The sequence below is a fragment of the Lipophrys pholis genome, assembly GCF_963383615.2.
Source record: "Lipophrys pholis genome assembly, chromosome: 8".
Lineage (NCBI taxonomy): Eukaryota > Metazoa > Chordata > Actinopteri > Blenniiformes > Blenniidae > Lipophrys > Lipophrys pholis.
In genome coordinates this window covers 29,298,358-29,317,082 of record NC_137630.1, presented here as the reverse complement: position 1 = coordinate 29,317,082, position 18,725 = coordinate 29,298,358, and the positions used below count along the sequence as shown (strand labels likewise).

Genomic DNA, 18,725 nt, shown 5'->3' with positions numbered 1-18,725 from the left:
AATTGCATCAACGCCACCAGTAGGTGTCGCCAAAACTTAATTATTCACCCACATTGGAGATTTCATGGGTAAAATTTACATTCGGCCACAAATTTAATTGCCATTTTGCAATTACTTCTATATTTCCTTTCTCCTTCACGCTTTGAGCAGATAGTTTTTAATCCCATGCCTGCTTATATAAATGGAGTATAACATTCAACAGTCAAACTTTTCCTCGAGATAGTCACTCGCTGAAATAACCGAAACACCAAACATGTTTGAAAGATTTATTTGCAGTATTCTCATTCTAAAAAACTTAAAATGACCAAATTACAAACCACAAGTTGTCTTTAGAACTGCCAACCTCCACACTTTAGCCAAACAGCAGTCTAATCAAGTTGTTCAGGGCAGTTTAGCTTTAATTTATAGAAGTGTGTAGAGAAGAAACGAACTCGGGTGATGAGGATGTTACTTTTTAATGCACAGACAGTAACAGCCTGAGAGCGGCGACAAAAAGAAGATGATTGTTGTTTTTTTTTTAAAAAATGTCTCGTCGTGCCGCGTCATTGCGAGTCGGAGGAGGAATCTTTAACGTCTGTGCTTTCTGTGGCCTCGCTGACTTCGCTCAGCTCTTTGCTCTCTCCTCCGCTGTCCCTCTCGCTCTCTCTCTCCTGGTCGCCCGAGCCCGATGGACTCTGGTTGGCTGGAGCCTCCGGACCCGGCAGGCGCACTCCGGGTTTCCTCAGCTGCTGGACGCACAAGAAAGAAAAGAAAAGGAAAAAAAAGAAAAAAAAAAAGAAAAAAAAAAAAAGGAAAATTCCCGATGAGTCTGCTTATCTGAGGCCAGCCGTTTCACACGTTTTCTACAGTAACAGACAAAAAAAAAAAAAGAAAAAAGGTGTGAAACGTCTTTATTACTTCATAATGCAAAGTGAACAGAAATCAGTCTCAGCATTAATTCTTCTAGAAAGAAGTTGTCTTGATCCTGAACGGATTCCGTGACCAGATCATCACTTCCAGGACTGTTAATTCATCTTTCACACCGCGAGACACTAAAAAGGACTGAACTCCACACAAACGGGGGAATTTGTGTCTGATAGATCAGAACTGTGGCAACAACGCTTCATCTCTCTGTGGTTCTGGTTCTGATAAACGTCGTCGTCTGGAGGGGAGGAGAGGGTTTGGTCCCAGACTGTGGAGACGTGACGTCAGGCTGCAGCGCTCCACCTCCACCTCCACCTCCACCTTCTTCAGACTTCAATCATCCAATCCACCAAACACGAGTCAACATCAAAGAAAATCTGTTCGGCATCGGCACAGAAGATTTGGAAAATTCTTCACGGAAGCAACCTATATCCTCTTTTTTTTTTTTTTTTAAACGTGTGGCTCCATTTAAAAAAAGGGAACTAAACAAGCTTTCCATCATGAGACACTAATTTCCTTTACTCTTGGTCCTGTGTTTATACGATCGGGATTACTGCAGAGTAACTATGGACGGATTCAGCAGGAACTGAAGCATTTCTTTCAGGCATGCCGACAAACACTGCACAGTGAATAGAAGTAGAAAAAAGAAAGTGACCTCATCTGCCATGTGGGCCAGATCTCTCTTCATGGCGTAGGCATCCTCCCCGTCTGCGTAGTATTTCGGCTCCACCTCACTAATCCTGCAAAACACCCACGTCAAGACACAAAAAACTAAATCAGAGCAAGTAGCTTTACTTTGGAAAACTTTTCTGTCATTTGAATGTGTAAATAAATAATTAACATTTTTAGAGTGTGTGACACATCTACGACTTATTAGTCAAAACACAGCAATTCATACTGACGATCTCTAAACAGCTACTAAAGTCTGATTTGACTCGTCGATAAAAACCAGATGGATTGTTTTCCTTTTCCCCATGACGTCGGTATCGTTCGACAACTGAGTAAATAAACACACCCAACAATCCCCGAGGGCGAGTAAAGCTGCTCAGTAGAGCTGAAATGGACTTACTGGAATTTAAGTGTGTTGGAGTACAGATGCAGGGCTGCTCGGTTGCTGCAGGGGAGGAACAACAAACGGGAAGTCAGTCTGAGCTCCTCGATAATTTACACGCCGAGTTCGGAAAACAAGCCGAGCGGTACCTTTTGCGAACATGAAGCGAGACGTATTTAGCGTTGAAGTTTTCTATCATGGCTCGACTGGCCTGGTCCATCAGCTTCTGGGCCAGGCCCAGACGCCGGTGGGATCGTTTCACCGCCTGGAAGACGCAGAGAACCCAGAATGATCTCTCTGGACAGAAGGCTTCAACAGCACAAGTTCCTCTTCAGAGGGTCAGACAGGAAAACGTGAGGAACCAGTTTACATGTTCGCCAAAAAACAAGTAAAAACATAAAACATCTACCTCCTTTACGCACAGATTTTATTGCTTTATTTTAGGATGTTCTCCATTTTTATATTTGTAATGTGGCACATGCCCAGACCGCACTCACAATTTTGCAGTTTTTAAGAACTTACAATAAATATTTCTGTATCTGAACTTAAGATTGTTGCAGACTGGCTGTAAATATATGCAAGAATCTGGAAGTAACTTAAGTTAATGGAAGTACGTTTGATTTAACACCATATAACTTAAGTTATCTATTCATTAATATCAAATTAATAACATAGCATGAGTAGGAAACAGTTATATAATCAGGTATTAAACACACCATGTAAGTAATACTCTGTTGAGTGTCAATGAACATAATAATGACACTAAGAAATGACTTGTTATCAGTTTAGATTGAAAGCAGACCAACAGTGTCAGGCTGTACTTTAGTTCTATTTAGACTCACCAGAGATGTGATGTGTCCATGAGGGACATCATCCGGATCCTCCTCCCTGAAAACAGTTTTCACATCAAAAATCACCCATGACGATTTAAAAGATCTGAGCGTGCAAAAAATAAAACAATTAAATAAATAAACAGTTGCAACTACTTACATCTTTGCCAGCACATATCCCACGATTTTCCCATTTTCATCCTCTGCGATGTAGGAGAGCTGGAGGAGACCAACAGTTTGTGGGTTTAATACTTAAGAGAAGAGGAACCGGTAAGAAACACACCCGGATATCCATCAGTCACCTGCGGCCACGACAGCCCGTGGTAGAAGTAGTACTTCATCTGGTAGTTCTCCGGCAGACACAGCAGGTTGCAGTGCTGCATGTTCATCAGGTCTTCGGGCTGAAACGGAGAGGACAGAGAGGGTTGGAGGAGCGGAGAGGCCGCAGCAGCCGGGGACAGCTAGCCTGTAGCTGCCGGGAGGAGCAGCGTGGTGCCGGGAGCCTTTATTAAAACACTTACCCTCGCGTTTCGTATGTTCATTTTGATTAACTCGCACTCCTTCGACGCGACGGGAACAGAGGTGAACTATGCCGCGCGGCTCCGAACAGTCATAATAGTCCGACTGCAGGTTTTAAAGGTTTGTTTCGTTAGCTTTAGCCGCGTGCTAACCGGGAGGAGCGAGAGGAAGGAGCACGCGACAATAACCACCAGGACTTCCGGTCCAGTGGACTTTCACGATAAAAGTTGTGAACTTCATTAGGCAGTTGGTTTTATTTTGAAGGACTCGCTCGTAAATGCGCCTCAAATCTCAGAGGCGTTATTAAAAGCCCCTCATAGTGCACATTATCTAACTCTTATAAAGAAAAGAAAAACAAAACTTGGGAAAAAGTAAAGAAAAATGTTCATGATAGTTTCGTTGCTACTAAATAAATATTCTATAGAATAGAATACAATAGAACAGAATAGAAATACTTTATTCATCCCAGATAGACATGCTTTGCAGCACCACAGAATTCGTTAATTCATTCATTTTATTCACTTATTTTTGTTCCTTTCATGAAAGCAAATATTGTGCAACAGTGTACCCTGACTTATCATACAAACACCTCCATGATGGGAAGGGAATAACCAGAAGAAAATAATATATTTAGTGAATAGCAAAAAAGAAAAATGTATATATTTTTAGAAGCCTACACCTTCCACAGTGATAACAGAGCAACAAAACGAAATAAAACATAGAATAGAATGTAAAATACAAATACGACTGAAGAAAATTAAATAAATAATAGAATAAATAAATTACACACACGGAGGAGAGAGAGGTCAGAGAAAGAGAGAGAGTAAAGATATCATTATAGTTATTTCTTTAAATTCTGTATTATTATATTTAATATAAGTTTTACTTTTTTGATCAAACTGAATATTTTTCAATTAATATCGTTTTGGGGAAAAAACTAAATAACAAATACTGTCCTCCTTGTACCACTAGAAGGAGCTCATGTTCCAATAGAGGGACATGAGCCACAGTTTGAGAAACAAACAATTGTATTTAGTATGTATGAATGAATTTATCATTCATAGTGATATTTTTTTGTTGATAAAAGCTCATAATCTTGCAAATTAGTGAAAACACTGGACTTCTACCATCAACTTCGAAGAAACTAGTGAAACACCTGAGACTTGCCTCCAATTGGTCAGTTTATTCCAGGTAATCTGGTGTTGTCCAATCAGCTGCGTCTCATGCAAATGAGCAGGTGTAACAGGGAGTGGCGAAGACGCGGATATTTTTAGAAAAAAAGAAAGAAAAAAAAAAACAGCCAACAGCGGGCGGAGCCGCCAACATTTCATGGTGATATGGCCTGGAAGTGTCTCCGAAAACACGAGCATTCCGAAGAGGATGACAGCTGAGAGATAAGGACTGATGGTAGATTGTAATCCGGCGACTTGTTCCTCAGAGATGCGAAAGTTTTCTCCGGATTAAAATGTGAGAGGAGCGTCAATCCAGATGGAGACCGACCTGGGCTTGGAGTCCAGTCTGTGGGTCGGGAATAAACGACACCGGGCGGTGCTGACCGGATGGCACTTTAAGTGGACTGAGGTAGATAAGAAGAACAGAGATAAGAAGACAGGTAAGAGGCTGTGCACCTCCTCCATTATCATCAAATCCATCTACAGTCTCCTGGAGAGACTGCAGGTAACTTTATTCGTACACAGTACTTTTATTTCTTTCTTTCTTTTTTTTTAATTCTCTCTTGCTTTCAGTCACATGAAACAAACAGGTCATTCTGAGCGAAATGTAGTGACACAGGGAATTTTTCATCTCCTTTCATTTGTTAAAAATCCACTATCTGCCCCCACTTAAATTGCACAAACAACACTGGTGATAAGGAGCACTGTAAAAAAGAACTGTCCACCCCTGCTCAGGTAACCAGGGACGCCCCTACAGCCGAAACCAGTCTTTACCTGTCATCTGGGGCTATTTGGTGAAGGGTGAGCTTCCCCCGTGTGCACGCAGAAAACGTGAAAAACGAGTTGAACAGCATGAAGGAAGCACACCGAGTCAGTTTACTGAAAACAGGCCTGACACGCAACTCCTGACAGCAGATTAGGGAGCAGCTCCTCCATCCGTGTCTTGAACAGTGAATGGCCAGGGGCGGATTCACTGACTTTGTGGTGAGGAGATGCCAGGAATTAATCTTGTAATGAGGAACATTAATGCTGCCATCTTTTACACGTGGTTCTCTTTATTACATAAACTACAAAGTGGAAAAATACAGACGTTACTTTACATGTGTTTTTCATCTTGCTCTTTTGACCAGTTTTTTTTTTTCCCCCCCAAACATCTGGGTTTAATGTTTTTGTCAATCTGATTTAATTCTTTCTGATTGAGATGATCAAGTTTAAATGACGTGATCAGAATTGCAAACTTGCAATAATAAGAAATACAAAGGGGAACTGGGTGTTGGTAGTGAACCAGAAAATGTTTTTCTTAAATTCTGCTGTCATCCCAAAAACAAACAAAGGTATGTTTACGGTATATCTCTGGTCTGCAGGGAATGTAAAATTTAACCACAACATACAGTTTAATTTGATAATAACTCAAGCAGATGCTTAAATGTCATTTACATGTAATACCAAAACCAAACTGATATAACAGTGAGATAATAATGATATGATACTGGTACGTGTTTTGAGACCTCAATAGGTTCAGAAAAGGTAGAAACATCTATGAATTGGATGCTATGACGAAAAGACTCTTCTTTCTTAAACTGTTTTTTTGTTTTTTGAAGCCAAAAAAAGTTTCACTCATTTGCGATCTGCTATCATCTGTTTGCATTTCAGCCCTGGACTGGATGATCTCAGTGCTCCTGCATGTGTTTCTGTGAAAACCAGAGGAAGTTGCTTCTACAAGCTCTACCCATAGCTTTCTAACTCTGCATATATAGAACGACATTGATCCATATTCTGTATTTAATTTACAGAGCCTAAATATAAATCTTGAGAATTGAAATCAGGCATGTTTGGTATTGGAGGTACCTATGGGATTCTAATTCTAATTGTACTTTATAAGTACATGCAACAAGCAGAATTATTTTCCTAATTCATTCTGAGCACTAACTCGTGTGACCTGTATGAAGTTTCCTCCGGGAGGAACCACAACAGTGTGTTTAGCGACTAAAAGGTTTGATTTGTACGCACAACAAGAGCGTGTCTCTTAAAGTTTACACTCGGTGCTACTTCAGTTTCAGTCCCAGTGTCGGAGGTGGTCGGCGTGGAGCAGGGCAGAGTGGAAATCCTGCCCCGAAAGTCAACTGAGGACACGGACAAGGACTTCACGGGTAAGTTTCCCAAAACAATGGAGAATAAAAATAAAACAGGTGTACTTCCTGTCTCTGTTATACAGGGTGTGTTGACCGTGTGGTTGTAATTTGCTTATCCGTGATCTGCTTTCAGTTTTCTACGTGAAGCGCAGCAGCGGCGGCGGCGGCTCCCACGGCTTACTGTGGACACTGGGCCGGATCCAGTTCAGCTGCCCCAGCCGGGTCCTCCGAGACCAGTGGACCAAACACCTCCGGACGGCGCTTAAAACTCACAGTAGGGACGGATGATGGAACGAGGCACTTTGCTGATGCTCTAGCTTCAAAGTCTCTAATCCGAGTTCTGGTGGATCCTCTGGTGGATGTCAGAACTCCTGTAAATACCCCGCCTGTGTGTTTCAGGTCCGGTTCGTCCGCACAGACTGCTGGTGTTCATCAACCCGTTCGGGGGGAAAGGAAAAGGAAGAGACATCTACCACTCGCTGGTCGCCCCTCTGTTTGAGCTGGCTGGTATCAGCTCTCATGTGATCGGTAAAGAAGTCATAAGCTTACACTGAGTTTAAAAAAAAAAAAAAATGAAAACAATATATTCAGTGTGCATTTGGACTGTTTAGTGACGGAGCGGGCGAACCAGGCCAGAGATCACCTCCTGAAGAAAGACCTGACCGGCTTCGACGGGTGAGAACGATCGGCACCGCAGTGCAAATACTGTGGCCAAAGAGCACAATAAAGGCTCAGCCCCCGGGGCCGTGCTTGTCACAACAGTGAGATTTTTGTGTGTTTGTATTGTTTGCTTCCACCAGCGTGGTGTGTGTGGGCGGGGATGGCATGTTCAGCGAATTGCTCCACGGTTTGATCGGGCGGACACAACAAGAGGCCGGCCTTTGTGAGAACGATCCCGCTGTCAGTTTGAAGCCTTGCCCTCTTCACATTGGCATCATCCCAGCAGGTTTACTATTATTAAGTATTTATTATATACTGGCTTTGGAATTTACAGCGGTGTCACACACATACACACACACACACACACGCGCACACACATTGTGATGCATCGTGTGTGTTTGTAGGTTCAACAGACTGTGTGTGTTACGCCACAGTCGGAGTGATTGACCCTGTGACCTCAGCTTTGCACATTGTCATCGGTGAGGAAGCGTCGTACTATTTAGGATCAGAATGTTTAAAATACCAGACAGCAGGAGGATATTAACCCCCCCCCCCCGATACTTTGCAGGAGACTCCCAGCCTCTGGACGTGTGTTCGGTCCACCACGCCTCCGCCCTGGTGCGGTACTCGGTGTCTCTGGTGGGTTACGGTTTTTACGGGGACGTCCTGGCCGAGAGTGAAAAGCACCGCTGGATGGGACCTCTCAGATACGACTATTCAGGTCTCGACTGCGTGCTGAATCACATTTGACATTCATGCAGTGAATCATCCGCTGCTATTTGAGGCCTTTCTGTCCCGCCGCACCGCGGCTTTTGTTATTCCCGTTCCAGTTGTAGTTACCAACCTGTTCTCCTTCACCAGGCACCGTCGTGTATCTGAGCAACAGAAGCTACGCAGGCGTTGTCGAGTATCTACCAGCAGACCCGCTGCTGTCCAGTCCCAGGGATAAAACGCGCTGCCTCTCGGGGTAAATACTAAACACACACACAGTCCAATTAGCAATGAGGGCAAATATGACTCTTCTTTTCTTTTTTAAACAGAGTTTATTGTATTTTGCTTTTCACAAATAAACAAAGGAACATAAAATTGTACATCATGACGTTGTATCACGTTGCACATTTGAAACAAAAGGGAAAGAAGGATGAAAAAAAACAACTAAGGGTGTATTAATTATTTAACTAAATTTGCAGTTGAGAGAAACATAATGAGGAAACTAAATGGGTAAATGACAAAAAAAAGAAAGAAATACAGCCACCAAATGTCACACCATCAATACAAGTTGAGATCCAAAATTGACTGGAGGACATTTTGAACTAAACTATTATGTATTTTCCTGAACACACAATAAGAAACGGGGTCGTAGACGGCGGCTTTTGGCTCAGTTGGTAGAGCAGGTCTTCTCCTAATCCCCAGACCGGTGATCTGAACTCCTGCCGCTCTCCGTCTGTATAAAGAAGTGTCTTTATGCAGCAAACTGAACCCTGAATTTCTCCCAGTGGAGGTCGAGCATGCTGCGAATAGGTCAACGTCACGAACAAAAGCTCTTTGAGAGTCCTGAAGCTGTGAAAATACGCTCTTTTCTTAAACTTTAATGAACCACTCTGAGGCGGTTTTGAAGTTGTTTTTTTCTGCCTCCACAACAGCAATGATGCAAAACGTCCATTGTAAGTACTCTGAGTGCCCATCTACGTAACGTAACGACGAGTATTGTTTAACCTTGTCGAAAATGCCCAAACCATTTAATTAGAATGAGAGAAAGTGCTCATGTGAGCAGCATCATTATTATTCAAGCGCCTGTGAGAAGGTTCAAATTCGCTATCTGGGGCAGCGTAACCGGTGCCGCCTGTGGTGGGGCACTCGGGTGTTTTTGGCTGCACCTTAAGGAGAGTCGGAACCGTGGCAGGAGGAACATGATCCAGACGAAAGGTGAGCCTCGGTCTCCCTTCAGAGAGAGCGGCGCCTTCGCCATTGTCTCAGGCTGCTGCCCCTGCATCTCAGCAAATACTTTATAATGCTCTTATGAATGGGTGTCAAGGTCAAGTGGGTTTGTTATTTCACAGACTTCCAGCCGAGTGAAACTGTGTGTGTGTGTGTGTGTGTGTGTGTGTGTGTGTGTGTGTGTGTGTGTGTGTGTGTGTGTGTGTGTGTGTGTGTGTGTGTGTGTGTGTGTGTGTGTGTGTGTGTGTGTGTGTGTGTATGTTTAGGTGCAGCGTGTGCTCCAGAAGCACGGAGAGACTTTTCCCTCAGTGTGCAGATTCAGGCTCCCTGTACAGCTCCCACTTCAGCCAGCTCAGTACTGACTCTGAAGGTAAACCACACATTAAAATGAGTGTTTTTCTGTGTGCTTCTGCGTGTGTGTTGTTAAGGGTTTCAGAATAAACATTTATCGTTGGTTTTGTGACCCACTCACAATATACATCTAGATTAATTACATCTAATGAGCAACCCCGACTCAGGTTGCACACATAACCCAAGCGACCTACATTAGACTGCGGCTGTAATGTTGGTTGGATGTTTTATTTGGATAAGATATACAGATTTAATAAGCGATCAAAGAATCGTTTTATGTTTTCCCATTAAATAGCAACATCTCTGATTTATCTCATGACCTATAAAACACTAACTCATCATGAACAAACAATACAATCATTGAGGCTGTGTAAACACTGATGGTGCAGTTTCTTGTTTGGTACAGTCCTTATACGATTTTCTTCATATCCTGTTTAAACAGCTCAAAATTGTTCAAGAGCTAATAATAAAATAAAAGATTTCACACGTCAGTAAAGGTTTCCTGTCAGGAAATTCTGATTCAGAAAAAGTTTTACATCCTGTGCTTCTTTTGTTTCATTGCATTTGTGCTTAATTTAAGGTACACAAGAGAGTGGAATGAAAAGTATTTCTCAAATCCTCTTCATCAGGGATTTGGTTGCATCATTCACCACAAACTCAACGCATCAACACAATGAGAAATAACAAATTTAAGTGTGAAACAAAAGTGTGATTATTTCACAAAAATTGTAAGATTAGTGTAAATGAATGTGGCCACGGGGAAGTCAGAGCTATAATAAATAAGGAAAAATGTAGAAACCAACAAAGTCCGGCTGTTCTGCAGACGTACATGAGTAAAAAAACACTATGCAGCCCAATCAAAGATGGTTAAATTAGGTGGCAAGAGAAAGAGCACTGTTTTAATACTTGACAGCATTACTGCATGTTCACACGGTGTTGTTTGCTCAGACACTGACTCTTCCTCTCTTGCTCCTCTCCAGGTGAGTGGGTGAGCGTGGAGGGGAGGTTCAGGTGTGTGTCCCTCACTTGTATGTCCAGCTCGTGTGCCAGGAGTCCTCTGGGCCTCTCTCCCTCCGCTCACCTGGCAGACGGGACGGGAGACCTCATCCTGGTGTGGGACACTCACCCGCTCGCCTTCCTCAAGTTCCTCTACCGACACACAAGCACACAGGATCAGGTAAGAGACACACACACACACACAGAAAAAACAAAACATAAAACACACACACACCAACTCAGAAGGTTTTCTCTTTCCTCTCACTAGTTTGACCTGCCTTTTGTGGAGGTCCACCGCGTGAAGGCCGTCCGGTTCTCGCTGCCTAAAAACAGAGACGACGACGAAGAAGAAGAGGCGGGGGCGAGCGCCGGGACAGACGAAGAGGAGAGGGGTTACATAGACACTATGAGCAGAGTCGATTCCCAGCAGCATCTGGCGGACGTTGCGACGGGGCGGGAAAAGGCCAGCAAGCAGAAGAGTGCAGCCCCCTTCCTGTGTGGCCTGTGCTGCAGTAAAGCGCCCTCGGTGTCCGTGTGGAACTGCGATGGAGAGATTCTGCCCTTCACTGAGATCCTCTGCAAGTAAGAGAGCACGACGCAATTATTCAACGATGCCCATTAATTCATCTCAGTCATACGCAAACATAAAAAACATACTGCATATCCACATTTCTGCATGCGTAATTCGAGGAGTGTATGCGTAATAGAGATTGTGTGTGTGCGATATTTTTAGTCGTCGGATTGAGATTTGGGCGTGTCTACCCAAACCTGTCATTGTCTCCGTCTTCACCTCTCACCCAGATTCTGATCCTCCGTATGACATTGTTTTGTTTGTGACATTGAGGAAATAGTTGGCCTCAGTTTAGACTCACAGGCAAAACTTAGTTCCTTTATTTTATGAAATCAATGAGCAACATGATGGAGTCCCTCGTATTATGAAGGCTGTAACGCTGAGGAGACACAGCGTACACCACGGGGTTAAACCCGGCTGGGAGGAGGCTCCAGTCTGGTGAAACTACCAAGCAAATGGTAAACATTTCAAAGAAAACATTGATTTAATAATAAGAATAATGCAACAGTTATAGAAGTTTCACTGTATTTTGCACAAGAAAGTTTCATTATAATTGGCTTGCAGTAATTTTCCTTTAGTAAATGTTTGGTTTTTGCCAAAACAGAAACATTACTTTACCGGTCCGGCACACTCAGGAAGAAATTGAGCTGCATGTGGCCCCTGAACTAAACCCTTGTCCGCTCGTCTGCAACCTTCATCAGTAAAAGAGACATTTTCGCAAACAAAACATGTTTCACTTTCAAAATAGAGGTAACACAACTTATAAAGTAATATAACCTGGTATAAGTTTGTCATATTTACCAAAACTGTGTTTTGTTGAAATTCTGAAATGATATTATCATATTCAAGAAGTTGGAACTATTTTAGTAGTTTTAGATGTTTCAGTTTTTTAAACTTTGTTTTCATCATCACTTTCTGTTTTTAGTGACATTTTAGGATGTGACACATATTATAGTTGACAAACAACTGAACCATTCTTTAAATAATTATTAATATTATATTTGTAGGACCCACATTTATCACTTTTATACAGAAATGATCGGAATAAGGAGAAACAGCTCAGAAATATATTTCTTTACTGTGGCAGTTCTATGTTTCCATACATTTCTGGGAGAGAACAGCAAAAATGTAATATTAGACAATAGTTTGACTTGATGATAATTTTTCTGGGAGCGATGTTGTACTATTAAAGACTCTTCTAAAAGGTCCAAACAGAGACATTTCCAGGTCATTCAAATATCAGCAAGCACCCAAAATACACATGCAGGGATTTTAAAATGCATATACAAAGCTGTACCAACAAATCTCCGGACACAGACGTAGTGCTCCATACATTCTGCTCCAAACACGTGACACCGTCTGTGTTCATTTCTCTCAGGGTTCACGGCCAGCTGGTGCGTCTCTACGCCCGGGGCATCGAGGACGGAGCGGCCGTTCACAGCTGCAGCCCGGAAGCCGGCGAGTCCAAAGGCAGATGCATTTGATTTGATTTTGAGAGTCTCCTCTTTGCACGGTGCAGAAACGATGAGGAATGGAGTGTGTGAAACAGTGGTGAGGTTCGATTGCGATGGCGCCTTGCACGCTTTCACGGCCAAAGATTTCGCATACTTTCATACATGTTCTCATTGTAATTGTTCTATATTTATTCATAACTGTCTGTTTGTTGAATGTTAGGAACTTCATTCCATAATGAAGTCATTTTATAATGGGCCTGCTTTTTGCCACTTTTATCTCAAATTTTGACGTTAAATATGAAGAAAAACAAAAAACTCCTTCATACAATAAAACGACTGACGTTAATTTCTAAACTTGTCGTCATGTTTTTAGCTGCGGCCGTTTTCTGTCAGACTAAGTAAAAACTACCACTTTTGGTTGTACGTGAATAAACATGCATTTGTGTTTGTTTGTTTTTTCTGTGGTCCATAGTATTGTTGAAAAGCTTGAACTTAATGGTCAGATGGCTCTGATTAGGCCATAAACCTGTTGGAGGAAAAAGCAACAAAACCCAACGTCAGTCTGATGCAGGTATTGAAGAATAAAACATAATGGAGCATTCATTATTAACTCCTTCAGTTTGTTGTTAGAGATTAGAGACACGTTCTTGAGAGTTAATTAGTTTAATGTGAAACACGTACCTGGATGTTGTTCTTACCTGAAGCAGCACATATAAACACGTCTTCTTTGTGAAAGAAAGACGTGTTAAAAAAAAAAAAAAGTGCAGCAAAGCAGACTGACGAGTCCTCCTGCTATTCAAATACTACATCATCTTCACTTGTGTTCACATTTGTGGTTCTCCGGTTGACACACCAACGTTTAAAGAATAGAGTTCAATCGTTTTAACATTAAATCTAACTATAAAATCTAAATACATGGTGAAATATATCCTGCAACACACTATAACATGTTCTACAGTATATGTTGGGCTATTTTGGTGTAATTTATAGACGTTTATGAATGTGTGTAATGAGTCATAGTATAATAACCACAGTTTGTTTTAATGCAAAGACGTATGAGCACATTCTGAACATGTTTACTGTCATTCTACCTCTTGATTGGCTTTTCAGTTTGAGTTTCTTTGCAGGAAATGACATATTGCAACGTAAAGCTTTTTGTAATGGTTATTTGTAATGCTTACACTTTCCTGGATCTTCTGACGAGACAGATTGAGGCCGGTTTTGGTTCACGAGCCACATTATTGACACCCCTGGTCTAGAGCTTTTTTTTTTTTTTGTGTGTGTAACAAGTTTGTCTGGAAGCTTCCACAAATGGACATTAAAAAAGACAAAAAAAACTAAACAAAAAACCATTCAGGTCTGAACAAACCTTACAGGTGTGAACACACTGTCAATCCATGTCTCCTTCCTGCCTGTTATTTTAACATTCAGGTGACTCCAGAAGTAAATATTAATCTTTTTCTCCATTAAATTTTACGTAATGTCACACCTCAAACATCCCGTGGCCAAAATGAACAGTTTCTCACAAAAAAAGAAAAGAGTGAAAAATGATTTATTTAGAAATTTCAGACCAGTGCAGTTAAATCAGGGTGTTACAGTGTTGTTGTTTTGTGTTTTTTTTTTAAGTTCCCTCACTCATTCTCACATGATTAAGGTTAGGAAGTGGTGGTTTCTTTCACACATGCAGACAATAAATCAAGCAGGTGCAAAGCTTGGTGACGACTGTGAACATTTTTCTGTGAACTCGAGCAGCCATGGAAATTCAGTGAGAATGCGAGCGTGAGAAGAAGCGTCAGTTTGCGTGGGGCTGCACCCACTTGTATTTCCCCTCATAGCGGAATCCCACCCTCTTCACCAGGTCGTCTGCTTCGGCTGGACCGCGACTGCACACAGAGCAAACCAAGCCCAGGAGGAGGTCAAATCATCTCTGCGCTGACGTTGTGAATCTCGTGTTTTTACAGCTCGCTCGGGGTTTTTTTTACCTGCCGTATGGGTACGGAATGGGGCTTTCCTTCTCTCGCTCTATCCGGTTGAGGAGCGGGGTGAAGATCCTCCAGGCCTCCCGCAGCTCGTCGCTGGAGCACAAAAAGGCGCAGCTTTAGTGTGATGACACAAGTTTATTGATTTATTTTATTGTCCTGCTCGGCAGCTTTGGTCAAACAACATTATGTGATTAAGAGCCGTCCGGTGGCAGAATAGATTTTGCTCTTGCAACAGGAAGAGACGTGGACTCTCCTACTGTTGCTGCCTTTATTAGCAACAACAAATACAGAAGTACATGATTTTGACAGTTGAAGAAATGATGGCAGAAAACAACTCATTGATGATGAGTGGTGTTATGTGTGTGTGTGTGTGTGTGTGTGTGTGTGTGTGTGTGTGTGTGTGTGTGTGTGTGTGTGTGTGTGTGTGTGTGTGTGTGACACAGGTGTAAAGACACTTCCACCTTTCCTGGGCCGTCTCAGGGAAAACGAATGACGCCACCAACCTGCGCACAAAATGCATCTGATTCCCACAGAAAACGTCCAAAATCAGTCTCTCGTAAGCATCTGGCAACTTCACGTTCTGAAACAGACGACAGCCTCAACGTGACCACGTGTCCGCTGACTTCAGGTTCAGTGACTTACAGCAGCTTAAATCAGTGTGGAGGATTGAAGAGAATCACCAACCTTATGATTTATTCGTTTTTTTAAAGGTTTAATCTGGAATAATCTAACCACGACTCTAAGTTAAGAAGTCATCACTGGTTTGAATCTGGCTGCTCTCTGTTTCTTTAGGATGATTAGTTAAATGAGACAATGTGGTACCGACTGCACGTGACAAATGAAGGTGTTTCGATACAGAATATAAGTGGATTGTGTTTTCTTAATGAAGCTCGATTCACAAATAGTTGCTGTCTGTTACTTCACCACTAGATAGCACTAGATCCCTGATGCTGGTGTTTTCATACCTAGACAGAGAAATACCACAGAAACCATCTTGATATTGTGTAATGTCCGTTTGAACACTGAATAACTTCGTTAATCTGTATGTTCAGACTGTTGTGACAATTCTTCAGCACTGAGCTTCTCTTCATACATTCATATACATACCATTGCATGTCAGTAACCTCAGTGTGTCTCTCTTGCAGTCTGTGCTCTATTCCCTCTTTATTCCCCATTCTCTCTTATTATCCCATAATCCCAACCATTGCAGCATAAAGTCACCGTCTCACGGTTTTTGTAAGTGTTGATGAGCCCGTCAAAAGATTTACATGAATTCAAGTTGGTGAAAGTAAATGAAAAATATAAACATTCATCATTAATTGAACGTGAGGCACCTTGTATCTTGATTTGTAGGTGAGGTCCAGCTCTGTCTCCTCCGGGCTGAAGAACACCCCGGGCCTCTTCGTCATCATTTTCAAGTAAATAGCTTCGTCCGGCTGCACTCGCACCACCAGCTCGTTCCTCTGGCAGCGTTCGTCAAAGATGTCTCCCGGAACGTCGGTGAACTGCAGACGCACTTCTGCTTTTCTCTCATTCAGAGCTTTGCCGCATCGCAGGATGAAGGGAACTCCTGATGGATGGATGGACTGACGGGTGAGTGGAAAACAGAGGATATCACGGGATGTGTGTGGAGAGAGGAGAGCTCACCATCCCATCTTTCGTTCTGGACATAAAGCACTGCTGTGGCAAAGGTTGGCGTGCAGGAGCCTTTCGGTACGGTGGGATCGTCTTGGTAGCCCAGCTTGGAGTCACCGTCTCCATCAGGATTCCCAACGTACTGACCAAGCACCACCTCTGGTGCTTCAACAGGAGCGATACACTTTAAAACCTTCACCTACAGAACACAGCGCGACAATGTGATGGCCTGATGATGGACAGTGCATACAAGTCCATGATGATAATACAGTATTATTACTGTTAGTACCTTCTCGTCCCTCACATCGTCTGGACTGGTGGAAGCTGGTTTCTCCATTGCGACCAAGCAGAGCATCTGGAGGAGATGGTTCTGCATCACGTCTCTGCAGCAAGAGCAAAGATCAGTGCTTCGACTCTCTAGTGTGGGAACACGGTTTAACGTTCAGCTGAACATGATATCGCTCACCGAATGATGCCAAAATCGTCAAAGTATCCTCCGCGGCCCTGAGTGCCAAAAGGCTCCTTAAAAGTGAGAACGACACAAGCCATGCTGTCTCTGTTCCATATCGGTCCAAAAATGCGATTCCCAAACCTGGAAGTGAGAGAATGAAACACGTTGATTGAACATTTCTGCAATTTCTATGTTTGTTATGACGTATAAATAAGCATCTTCAGGGGTGGATACCTGAGCACCATGAGGTTTTGGACCATCTCTTTCCCCAGGTAGTGATCTATGCGGTAGATCTGGTCCTCTTTGAAAAGGGAGGAGAGGTGGACTGACAGCTCCTGGGAGCTCTTCAGATCGCGACCAAACGGCTTCTCAACTATTAACCTGTTCCAGCCTCTGCCAACGAAAACAATCGGAATTTAACGTCGTTGTTTTAGCAATGTGAAAGGAAGGAATGTATTTTGTCTAATTCATAGAGGTTTTAAAGAGATGATACAAGTGGTATATTTTTGTAGTCTGTCAGTGTCAGTGTCTCAGCGGGGGGGGGGGGGGGGGTTTGGTATGCTGAACAATGTGGGTCAAACAAGTCGTGAGCCAGCGGTCACTCGCGGACCGAGCCGACACCGACCTGGAGCTCATGCAATGGTGTCTGATGTTGGTGCTGACGTCAAGGTAGACGCTGGGAGGCAGAGCCAGGTAGAAGAGTCGGTTGGCGTCGGTCCCGTCGGGCAGAGACGACAGATGGCCGTTGAGCTGCTCGAAGGAGCCGGCGTCATTGTACCTGCCGCTCAGGTAGGAGTTCTTACTGAAGAAGGCCGAGAGAGACTCACTCTCTGCATCGGTGACCTGATGGACGAGTGGAGCAAAAGACTCCTGAAAGCACACTCCAAAACATCACCTCTGACAGCCAGTCGGGGAAAAAGTGAAAGTGCTGCTACCTTCATGTGAGGCAGACATGCTGCTCTGATGTCCTGCATGGTGAGGTTCGACCTGGCAAATCCCACAAAAAGTGTGTTGGCCGGAAGCAGGCCGTCTCTGAATAACCACCTAAACGGGAAGGGGCGTTGGTGAGAAGCTGTGAGGCCGAACGCTCCGGCCAAAGGTCAAAACTCTCTTTACACAGGGCGGCAAATCAGCTGAGTCATCGTTAGCTGTGAGCGCAGCATGACTCTACTCACCATAAATTTGGATAGATCTTCTTTTTTGCGAGATCTCCCTGTGCAAACAATAAACATACAGACAGATAGTGGTCATGCTCCTCTGCAGGTAATCATGGGGACTGTGAAGAATCAATCGAGGGGTCAAAAAACTGAGTGTAGTTTAACAATCTGTTGAGCAACACAAGATACAGTACTAACCTGACATGCATGAAGAACACGATGAACTCGAATGAGACTCTAACGTGTAAAAGTTTTGATACAATTGTAAAGAACAAAATGTTGCAGGTTTATTTCTAAGAGCAGAATGTTTTTGATGCCTGGAAAAGGGGGAAAGGTAAATGCAGTATATTTCACATGACCTGTTTTCATTGCCTGGTTTTCTCTGTCTGAATATCAGTGTGAACTTGCAGTGAGTCTTTGTTGTCCATCAAACTATGTAGATGCAGTTACAACAAAAACAAACTATTGTCCTAAGTAAAAAAAAAAAAAAAGTTTGTACTCACAGATGCTCCCAGGATGATGAATATGTGTGTGTTGGCATGTCTGGACTGCTCCTCACCGTAGAGCTCCTTCCTGAGCTGCCCAAACACCTCAGAGCGAGTCAGAGCCTTGGTGTTCATCTTGTGTCCTGTCTGCTCCGTGTCCCCCTCAGTCTACAGGTTTCTCTCTCTCACACACATAAATACTGCATGAGAAATTTTCAATTGTCATCCTTGCGTTGCAGAAAATCCTGCAGCTCTTTGCTGCCATCTGCTGTTACAGAGACAATCTCCATCCACGAAGGAGCTTCCTGATAGAGCTCTCGTCCAGCAGGGTACACAGGTTCTCCATGCATGACTTCCAGCCCTCCTTCAGATCCGGTTTGGAAATCCTGTTCCTTCACTCCAAACACACAGTTCACCTCTGCCCAGACGAGGCTGAAA

At 43.1% G+C, this 18,725-nt stretch overlaps 3 protein-coding genes across 5 annotated transcripts; 1 reads left to right on the top strand and 2 right to left on the bottom strand.

Moving 5' to 3' along the window:
• Positions 1-252: 252 nt before the first annotated feature.
• naa10 (N-alpha-acetyltransferase 10, NatA catalytic subuni) lies at positions 253-3,517 on the bottom strand. 2 transcript variants are annotated; one of them, XM_080468515.1, is made up of 8 exons: positions 3,306-3,517; positions 3,087-3,185; positions 2,945-3,003; positions 2,797-2,842; positions 2,104-2,219; positions 1,973-2,017; positions 1,559-1,643; positions 253-728 (listed from the first exon to the last, which is right to left on the bottom strand). In XM_080468515.1, the coding sequence occupies exons 1-8, from the start codon at positions 3,324-3,326 to the stop codon at positions 543-545; spliced, it is 657 nt and encodes a 218-aa protein (XP_080324641.1). In that variant the 5' UTR covers positions 3,327-3,517; the 3' UTR covers positions 253-542. The 2 variants fall into 2 exon arrangements, with proteins under 2 accessions (XP_080324641.1, XP_080324642.1); XM_080468516.1 differs by having other exon boundaries at positions 253-725.
• A 1,082-nt stretch (positions 3,518-4,599) lies between these two features.
• On the top strand, positions 4,600-14,291 carry LOC308113477 (ceramide kinase). Its single transcript, XM_080469809.1, has 13 exons — positions 4,600-4,915; positions 6,530-6,625; positions 6,741-6,881; positions 7,007-7,135; positions 7,219-7,282; positions 7,408-7,553; positions 7,672-7,746; positions 7,836-7,988; positions 8,129-8,234; positions 9,472-9,575; positions 10,537-10,733; positions 10,821-11,134; positions 12,502-14,291. The coding sequence occupies exons 1-13, from the start codon at positions 4,792-4,794 to the stop codon at positions 12,605-12,607; spliced, it is 1,755 nt and encodes a 584-aa protein (XP_080325935.1). The 5' UTR covers positions 4,600-4,791; the 3' UTR covers positions 12,608-14,291.
• On the bottom strand, positions 13,854-18,707 carry LOC308113478 (glucose-6-phosphate 1-dehydrogenase-like). 2 transcript variants are annotated; one of them, XM_080469811.1, is made up of 12 exons: positions 18,306-18,707; positions 17,821-17,858; positions 17,581-17,689; positions 17,271-17,488; positions 16,880-17,038; positions 16,661-16,786; positions 16,484-16,577; positions 16,207-16,393; positions 15,894-16,129; positions 15,063-15,139; positions 14,560-14,652; positions 13,854-14,460 (listed from the first exon to the last, which is right to left on the bottom strand). In XM_080469811.1, exons 1-12 carry the CDS (start codon positions 18,420-18,422, stop codon positions 14,370-14,372), a joined length of 1,545 nt encoding a protein of 514 aa, XP_080325937.1. In that variant the 5' UTR covers positions 18,423-18,707; the 3' UTR covers positions 13,854-14,369. The 2 variants fall into 2 exon arrangements, with proteins under 2 accessions (XP_080325937.1, XP_080325936.1); XM_080469810.1 differs by having other exon boundaries at positions 14,111-14,460; positions 17,271-17,515; positions 18,306-18,482.
• Between the last annotated feature and the right edge of the window lie 18 nt (positions 18,708-18,725).